General features: G+C 53.2%; 1 protein-coding gene across 1 annotated transcript in view; it reads left to right on the forward strand.

The window, feature by feature from the left end:
• Window positions 1-6,798: 6,798 nt before the first annotated feature.
• LOC126490355 (long-chain-fatty-acid--CoA ligase ACSBG2-like) overlaps window positions 6,799-9,806 on the forward strand; it is a 14,798-nt gene continuing 11,790 nt past the window's right edge. Inside the window, exons 1-2 of the mRNA XM_050125248.1 lie at window positions 6,799-7,975; window positions 8,315-8,538. Of these exons, the coding sequence (XP_049981205.1) occupies window positions 7,843-7,975; window positions 8,315-8,538 (357 nt within the window). The 5' untranslated portion in view covers window positions 6,799-7,842. The remainder of the gene's footprint in view (window positions 7,976-8,314; window positions 8,539-9,806) is intronic.

A 9,806-nucleotide genomic window follows, 5' to 3' on the forward strand; every position in this document is an offset into this window, starting at 1 on the left:
CCAGGTTCAATTCCCAGCACCCACATGGCAGCTCACAGCTGTCTGTAAGCCCAGTTCCTGGGGATCTGATGCCCTCACACCAATGCACATAAAATAAAGTTATATTAAAAATAAAAATAAAGAGGGATTCACAGCTAGGCCAGTCCTCGCACATGTAGGGTCTTGAAGCAGGGCCGCTCCGTGTATGTTGGAACTGTTTGCAGGCTGCTCTGGCTAGAAGCAGAGGGCACTGAAGCACTCAGAGAGAGAAACTGGGGTTCAACCTAAAGGTCAGAAAACAAAGCAATCAGACACTGGCTCTTACCTTAGTCTGAAAATGGCGATCCTGCCTCCAGGAATCTCAGAATGAGACTGAGACTGAGCTGTCTCCTTCAGTTTTATATTCCTCTTTAGTTCTTGGATTAAAGGCATGCGCCACTGGGATTAAAGGCGCGCACTGCTCGGTTTCTATGGCAAACTAGTGTGGCTACTGGGATTAAAGGGGTTTTGTTGCCAGTGCCTGGTCTGTAAGGCTGACCAGGGCGGCTGTTTTACTATTTTCTTCAGGCAAGTTTTATTAATTAAAATACAAATGAAGTACAGGGCACATCGGGAGCAGCACAGGCCTTCCTGGGTTAAAGGCCGCCCTGTGACACCCTTCCTGCAGCACCGGCTGGGGGGGGACCCGAGTTACAAGGCCCCGGACTGGACCATGAGGGAGACTTCGCACTCAAATCCCCACAGCTGGATCAAGATTCAAACTCTCAAACCGTGCCTCGGTGTGTTTTCCTTCACTATGATGGCACCTCTGAGGCTGGGAGGCTACAACATCAGCGCACGATCCTGGAGGCCAGGAAGTGGAAAATGAGCCTATCCCCTGCAGGGACCTTGGACTTAACTGTAATCGGTGTGAATGCACAAGCAAAACACAAACAACTTAAAGTAAGAACTCCTCTCTTTGTTGCAGGAGGCTTTAAGCATGATGCGAGCTCTGTCTTGTAACCACCAGATCGCTCTCCGTAAAATGAGAAAGAGTGGGCGGGGCAGCGAGAATTTCAACGTGTGCAGTGTGCAAAGAAAAAGAGCGCCAGGAAACTCGATGTTGCCCTGCAGGCTGGTGCTGGGGAAGAGGCTCCCCCCCGCCCCCCCCCCCACTGGAATCCAAGGGAGGGCCCTCAGGGCGCACGTCACCCAGCTGAGCTCTAACTCCTGGTGAGATGGATGGGAAAACTGAAGCTGCTGTGGTCCCAGGGAGCTGTCCGACCCAGGCTGGTAGCACAGTGGACCGTGTGGGGCTGACTTTGAAAGGACAAAGGATGCAGGCAGGAGTGAACGAAGCCTGGATTCTTTGTCTGTGGCTTCAGAGAGGTGCTGGCTACATTTGTGTCGACTTGACACATGGCAGAGTCTGCGGAAAGGAGGGAGCCTTGATTGAGAAGACGCCACCTGAAGGTTTGGCTATAGGGCATTTTCTTAATTAGTGATTGATGGGGAGGCACAGCCCATGGTGGGTGGGGCCATCCCTGGGGTGATGGTCCTGAAAGCAGGCTGAGCAAGCCGTGGGGAGCAAGCCAGTGAGCAGCACCCTCTGTGGCCTCTGCAACAGTTGCTGCCTCCAGGTTCCTGTCCTGTCTGACTTCTTGGGTATTTTGAATGAGAATGGCCCCCATAAGCTCATATGTTTGAATACTTGGTCCCTGTTTCTGGTACTGTTTGGGGAGTGGTTAGGTGTGGCCCGGCTGCAGGAAGTACGTCACTGGGGCAGACTGCTACTTCTGCTTTGCTTTCTGCTTCCTGCCAGTGGCTCCAGATGCGAGCTCTCAGCTTTCTGTCCCTGCATAGACTCTTCTTGCTCTGAACCGCAAACCAAATAAACTCTTCCTTAAGTTGCCTTAGGTCGTGGTATCATCGCATCACAGAAAGTGACCAATGCACCAAGGATCAGAGAAGCCAGAGGGGAGGTCCCGGGCCACAGAGCATCAGCAGAGCGTGGAGGACTTGAACTCCAAGCTGGAGGGGAGTGGCCTGCAGTATGTGTGTTTATGGACATTGTATTGAGTAGATTAAAACACTCTGCCATGCCCAGAATGCTCATGAATGCAGAAGTAAACCATTCAGAACCTTCAGGAAGTCCCTGAAACTGACTAGGTTCACCAATTCCTCCCTCTGTATGCTGGTTGGTTTTTGTCAAGCTGACACAATCCTAGACGTGTCTGGGGAGAGAAACCTGGACTGAGAAAATGCCTCCATCAGATTGGCATATAGGCAAGTCTGGGTAGCACTTTCTAGGTTAGTAACTGATGGGGAGGGTCCAGGCAATTGGGGTGGCACCTCCCTGGGCAGGTATTCCTGAAAACAGGCTGAGCAAGCCACGGGGAGCAAGCCAATAAGCAACACCCTCTGGGGCCTCTGTTTCAGCTCCTGCCCTGACTTCCCTCACGATGGACTATGAGCTGTAAGATGAAATTAACCCTTCCCCCCCAAGTTGCTTCTAGTCACGGTGTTTATCCCAGTAACCAGCACCCTAGCTAAGACCCTCGCAGATGTGTATAGTGGTGAGGACAGCCGAGAGATGCTTTTAGAGCCGCTCAGCTGCCTGGAGGAGGCTCAGAGCAGCTGAGGCATCTGCAAAGGATGCTCTCCAGCCTGTTGTGGCCTGCAGGCTGTGCAGTGTGCTCCAGGTGCCCAGCTCTGTGAGCTGTCACCCTCGCAGGGGTGTCCTTGGGGGTGCAGCTGTCTCTCCTCACCCACAGGCCTGTCAGTGACCCCAGTAAAGCTCACGGTCCACCAAGTGGGACTTGGGTGGTGTCTGTACTTGGTCTGCTGTGGGCTCCCTACCTGGGAGTGGCCCTGAGTGCTGCAGCTCCTCGGGAAAAGTCTTTCTGGTCACATAAAGAGGGTGAGTAGGTATTTGTTCAGGTTCCCCCAAGAATAGTGTTACATGGCTGACGGTATGTGTATGCATGTGTATCTGCACATGTGTGTTGATGGTCATGTGCTAACGTGTGGATACCTGTACCTGTGTACACACATCTGTGTGAATGAGTGCGTATATATACAGGTGCACAGGTAGGCCAGAAGTCAAGAGCTGTGTCCTCCTCAGTTGCTCTCCACCTTGTGTTTTGAGGCAGGGTCTCTCATTGAACCCAAACTCCCTGACTGGTTGGGCTGGAGCCAGGGAGCCCCAGGAACCCTCCAGTCTCTGCCTCCTCAGTGCTGGGGTCGCAGTCAGGAGCCACTGCATGTGGCCATGGGCTCTCGGTCCAACTCAGGCCCCCATGCTTGTGAAGTCATCTCCCAAGCCCCGAGACGAGTTTTCGCAAGATCAGGACTGCTGGAGAAGGGGTCACAGAAGCTGCCACTCACCCCAACCCCTTTGAGAAGGGCTGGTGCAGGGGTAAGCAGAGCCATTCAGATCACACACTGACCCTGAGGTTTGTTCAGTGCATCTCGTGGTCCCTGCATGATGACCACAAGTCACTAACAGGAATGGCTCCTGGGATGTCACCCACACCCTGGCACTGTCTCAACACATAGGTGCTGTCAGCTCTTCATGGTGGAGATGTGTGTGATCATGTTCACGGGCACACACACGCACACACATGCACATGCACGCACACAATCTTTTTTTTCAAATTTTACGTTCAAGAACGTTGTGTTTGAATGTATGTCTGTGGCTGATGCCCATGAGGGTGTGGCAAGGGCGTCAGAGAGTTACAGGCGATCCTGAACTACCACACAGGTCTGGGAAGGGAACCAAAGCTCTCTGAAGAGCAGCCAGGGATCTTACCCACCAAACCCTCTCTCCAGCCCCATATAGTCTGGTTTTTTTTTTTAAGTATTTGTGTGAGCAGGGCAGTGGTTTCACACTCCTTTAATCCCAGCACTCAGGAGGCAGAGGCAGGTGGATCTCTGTGAGTTCAAGGTTGGCTACATGGAGAAACTCTGTCTTGGAAAAAAGAAAAAAGAAAAAAAGAAAAAAGTATCTGCGTGATTAGTTTTGTCAACTGACACTATTTAGCCTGGCAAACCTCAGTGGGGAGCTGTCCAGACTGTGCCTGTGGCACGTCTGGGACGTGGGGTCACCCACCTCAGCTGACCCTCTTCCCTCTTAGGCCAGTCTTATCATCACACCAGAAGCTAGACACTCCGTAAGTGACAAAGGCCCCTAGGTGTCACCTGTGACCCAAGTGACCAAACTTCAAACTGCCAATTGCTTGCTACTTTATACCCAACCAGGAAGACTGAGATAGCCCAGCAGGCCAGACAAGCTTGGTTGAGATGGCCATATGGCCCTTCAGGCCGAGGCGTCTACCCCCTCCCCAGTGCTCCCTGGCTATCACAGACCTGGGGTGGCATCCATGCCTTTCTCGGGGTCCTCCACCTTCTTTTCTTGAGCCATTGGTGGTTCAGTCTTTCCAGGTCACAAGAAGTATGCGTCACACACTGCACAGGCACTGAGCCAATGAGGGAACAGATGAAATTTGGCAAGAAGAGCAGAGAAGCCAACTGCTGTCAGTCCGCTGCGATGTCTCCTAGACCCTGGCTCAGGACTGTGTAGTCTCAGCCCGGAATGATTTCTAAGTTAGAAGGTATTCAGCGGTGAGGATCTCAGAAACCTCTCCCCTCTTCCTTTCCCTCTTCTTTCCATCCCTTTCCTCTCCTCTCTTTTTTTCTCAGAATTTTCGTTGGCCCCTCCAGACAGCTTGTAGGGAGTTCAATCCCTCGGACCAACATGATAGAAAAACTGCCCCAAGTTGTCCTGTGACATCTAACGTGCGCAGTGGCACACCTGTGACAGGCACACACACACAGATAATAAAGTAAGTTGTAAAAGTCTGTCGCTAGGCAGGTGCGTGCTGTGACCACAGCTGTCTGGAAGGCGGTGATGAGAGTCACAGGCAGCTTGAACAATGCCGCAGGACCTGCTCTTGAACAATAACAATAATCAAAACATTTAATTCTCCACAAGGTTAGAAATATAAAAAGCTGCCAGGCGGTGGTGGCGCACACCTTTAATCCCAGCACTAGGGAGGCAGAGGCTGGTGGGTCTCTGTGAGTTCAAGGCCAGCCTAGTCTACAGACAGGTGAAAGTTTCAGGATGGGCAGGGCTACCCAGAGAGACCCTGTCTCAAAACAAAACAAAACAGAGTTCAAGAGCAAGGTTGGTCTGAGGCGATGTTTCTGTGGGAGAATGTGTGCAGCCCAAGCACAAGGACCAGAGTTGGAAACACCGGCAGTCATGCCAAGTCTCAGGTGTGGCGGCATGCATCTGTAACCCCCCTCTGGAGAGGCAGACACAGGGGCATTGCTGGGGCTCACTGCCAGCCACCCGATCCACTTAGCAAACTTCCGGTTCTAGGAGAGACACTGTTTCCAAACACAGGGTGAACGGTGCCGGAAGGGCGGCAGTCAAGCTGACCTCTGGCTTCTACACACGTACACAGTGGTTTCAGACACTGCCCATGTACTCCCACAGACTTCAGGACAATGCACCCTGCTACAGCACCCACGACAGGGCATCTTGTTTGACACTGCAGGTCCTGGGTTTGCAGGAGGGCCCCACCGTGCCTGGCTGTTGTGTGTGTCTAGGAACCTAAACTCAAGCCTCACTCTGTGAGCAAGTAGAGGAGCCTCAGAAGTTCAAGGCCATCTTCCCTCTGTGGGGAACACTGAACTTCTGCCTTCCCTAGTGTGGGTTCTCTTCTGAAACGGTCACGTGCCCCACGCGGGGATCGTCGCGGGAACCTTACCAAGCGCCATCCTTCACAAGATGCCACTCTGGCCGAGGTGGCCAGGGGTCACAAATGGAGACATCTGGTCACCCAGGTATTCCTCCTTGCACAGAGTTGGTCAGCGGCGGGTCGCCCCAGAAGCCCTGGTCATGCCCTCAGTCTAGCCAGGGTGATGGTGATAGTGGAGGGTGGGACTAGAGTAGATGGGGTTTTCCTGCTCCACAAAGCCTTTACCCCATTCAGGCTTCTGGAACCTTCCACTCAGGTCACCCCTTGTGACATCACTAGCCATCCTCTCCTGCACCCAGCTGTAGGAGGAAAGTGCTTCCGGGGAAGGGGGAGCGTGGGCTCCCTTTGCCAGGCATTCACCCTGCAACATACTTACTTATCTACTCACCTGGCCAGTTACTCACCCACCCTCTCGTTCATGCATTTGTGTTTGTGAGGTTTTTGTTTATGTTTCTTTTTACAGTTCCAGGGCTGGGCATTGTGCCTTACACAGGTTAGAAATATGAATGAAACCAGACAGGCCCATTCAAGTACCTGTTGGGAGTCCTAAAGCAAACACACATACCCCCCCCCCACACACACAAATCTACCATCGCATCTGGGGCTGTAGCCCAGTGGGTGGTGCTTGCGCAGAATGAACAAGGCCCAGGCCCACTTCAAATGTCACACAAATTGGGCGTGGTGGCACACACCTGTCCCAATACCAGAGAAGGTGGAGGCAGGAGAATCAGTTCAAGGTCATCCTTGGACACTGGGAATTAGAAGGCAGTCCCAACTAAGTGAGACCTTGCCTCACACAAACAAAACACCTTCACACCGTGTAACCCCGTCACTGTCTGGTGCCAGAACCTGCCTTCCATCTCGCCACACTGAAGCTCTGCCCCAACCCCCTCCCCTCCGAGGACCCCTCCAAGCACTTCCTGTCTGTGACTCGCTCAAGGAGCCTACAAGTGGTGTGCGTGCCCTCATCTGGGACATGTGTTGTTGCTGCTCCTTTTTGGGGTGGAGATTGGAGGGCCCACACCCTCCCTCCCTCATCTCTCAGTGAGCATGGGCCTGGGTAGCTGCAGCATGGGTGTGGATATGGAACATCCCCAAGTCCCTTCTTTTGATGGTTTCTGGCAAATGCCCAGAAGGGGGACTCAAGATCACAGGGCCATTCTACGTTTTTATGACACAGGATCTCATGTAGGCCGACATGCCCTTGGGACACTGGAGTCCCACAGGCTGTCAGACCAGAGCCCAAAACTTTGCCACCAGCCTTTGGGGACCAGGGCCTTGGGAGCTCCCTGGCTGGTGGCGGTTAGGCAAAGTCTCCTGTCTTGCACCTGTTCCTGTTCCCCCAAAGCTAGCTTCTTGAAAAGAGGCCTTGGGCCACATTGCCACTGCGGCCCTGGCTCATGGAACGCAGTGATGTCATAAGGGCTGGGCTGCAGAAGGGAATTGTTCTGGAAGACATCCAGTCTGGGTGCTTGAAGTCTCTGTGGCTAAAGCAGGAGGCGGTGTCAGAGCCAGACGGAGTCACCACCGCCCTAGCCCTACCGATGACAAGGCAGTGAGAGCCTGTGGGGAGAGGGAGGGCTGAAGGCCCCATGAGCCCCAGCCTCTCTCAGGAAGCGCCTGGCAGCAGTCCACTAGGCACAGAAGGTACTGAGAAACCCCATTCTTGTCTCTTCCTCCCCAGGGTCTCCTGTAGCTAGCTGTTCAACTGAGGATCTGAGTTCAGTCCCCACCCCCGGGTAAAAGCACACCCCTGTGAGAGGAGCCCTAGTTCGCACTGGCAGCTAACAACGACAGGCAAACTCCAGGCTGGGGTCGGGGGCATGGTGGGGACCGATGATGTGGCTAGGGAAGACACACGCCTCCAACCTCTGGCCGCAACACGCCTGCACACACCTCCCACGCAGGAGATGCCCTCGCTAACACCCAGTTTGTTTCGTCTCCCGTGCCAGCACCCATAGCTGGTCTGTAGGTTCTCCCATCTTTGCCGGGCCAACTCCACCACTGTCTACTTAACTCTGTGAGGGGAAGGACCTCTGCCGTGTACACCTGACTCCCCCCACAACCCGACCCCTGTCACCTTGTTTGAACACCCGTGTGCCTGGTCCCTGGCAAGAGGATGTCTGACCCTAAGGAACATGGTGACTCAGAGGGTGGGAGCATCCATGTAGCAAAAGCCATTCTGAAGACCAAAATCTACAACAAAATGAAGAAGTCACAAAGACCTCAAGACGCAGAGACGAAGGCCCCAGGTAGGAGGCCAGTGGGGGTGAGACCTTGTGAAGGGGGCAGCTGTACCGGGGGAAGGATGGTATCTGTGGCCAGACGACCAACTATCCAGACCTTGTCGACCTGTGGTCGTAGTTGCCGTGACTCCATGTCCTCCTTTCTGTGGGTCAGGGGACAGGGAACATCAACCCTCCTGTCCTTTGGCCTTGGAGGGCTTGGAGACAGTGACCCCTGACCTCTATGGTCCAACCTTCATGGAGTGGGGGGAAGGAATGATCTCTGACCCCATGCCCTCTTGTGTTGGGGACAGTGACCACCATCCCTCCTCCTGTCCCATGGAGTGATCTCTGACCCTGCCACAGGTAGCTGCTACTGGACGACAGAGCTTGATGGCGAGGTAAAGCTGCGCATGGGCAAGAATGTGGAGAATGAACCTCCGGTCACCGTGCCCGACCTAATCATGAGTGCTGCCACCAAGTACTCGCACTACCTGGCGATAGGCTCCAAGTACAAGAAGAGCTGGCAGCTGCTCACCTACATCGAATACTATGAGGCCTGCCGACGCGCAGCCAAGGCCTTCCTCAAGGTACTGCACGTGCGCACCCCACCTGCTGCGCTGCCGGCGGCGGCATGGGACCGCGTGAAGTGGCTACTGTCGCCCTCGACTTCCGGTTGCTCATTCGCACCACTAAGGGTCACATCTGCCATTAGTCATGTGGATTACTTGCCACTCCCTGCCTCAGTTTCCCGACATACAAGAGTCATTCTGCATATCAGACGTGCATTAGTGTGTGAGTCCACAGAGCTTGAGGGTAGTTTTGCAAGTTTCTGTATTACATGTATTTTGTGTCTTTTAATCTTATAAGTGTATAAAATGCAGAGCTCTATCAGGTGTGCCCCATGTGTACTGCCATATCATACAGAAAAATATATTCATATAAATATTGAAATCTAGCGTGTGATACTCATAAATATGAGAACCTTCACACAGGGCATATGTATTGTGTGTATACTGTATGCCTTCCTACATGCAATATAGAGAAGTAGGGACTGGAGATGTGGCTCAGCGGTTAGTGCACCGGCTGCTCTTGAAGAGGACCAGGGTTCAGTTCCCAGCCTCCATGTGGCGGCTCCCAACTGTCTGTGGTTCCAGCTCCAGGGACCCGGATGCCCCTTCTGACCTCTGTGGGTGCACAAGGTGTACAGGCTCAAATGTAGGCACGTCTTTTAAGAAAGAATGATTTCTGCTAAAAAAAAAAAAAAAACCTCTCAGTCAGCGCAGGGTTGGACGTGTCTTATGTGTGTGGCCAGCACAGCCATCTCCTTGCCCTGTCTTTCTGGCTACCTGGTGTTGTGATAGCATCTTTGCTAGTTGGCTGTTTCCACTGGAAATTACCATCCCACCCTCTGGCGTTTGTTGAGTAAATGACTTTAAAAACGTCCATCCTTCAGAATGGGGAAGGGCACAAAACCTGAAGTGACCTGCGGGGTCAAACTGGTAAATAAGGTCAGGATGGGTGATCTGGAGCCTGACGAAGAAAGAGCAGGAGGTTAGGGTGGATTTTTAAAGTGTGATAGCCAAGGAGGGTTTCACTGACAGTAAAATTTCAACCAAGTTGGGGAAGCAGCTATCAGGAAATCTAGGAAGGAACATACCAGGCCAAGGGCACACAGCATGCAAAGGTCTTGGGCCAGAGGCTACATGCTATGCGAAAGATACAGCCTGGGGAGTGGGGAAACATGGGACGTGTGGGTGGGTAGTTGGGTGGGTGGGTGGTTACATGGATGGACGTGTGGGTGGGTAGTTAGGTGGGTGGATGGTTAGATGGATGGATGTGTGGGTGGGTAGTTGGG

Source organism: Alexandromys fortis, unplaced genomic scaffold (genome assembly GCF_014885135.2).
Source record: "Alexandromys fortis isolate MF-2015 unplaced genomic scaffold, M_Fortis_MF-2015_v1.1 scaffold_243, whole genome shotgun sequence".
NCBI lineage: Eukaryota > Metazoa > Chordata > Mammalia > Rodentia > Cricetidae > Alexandromys > Alexandromys fortis.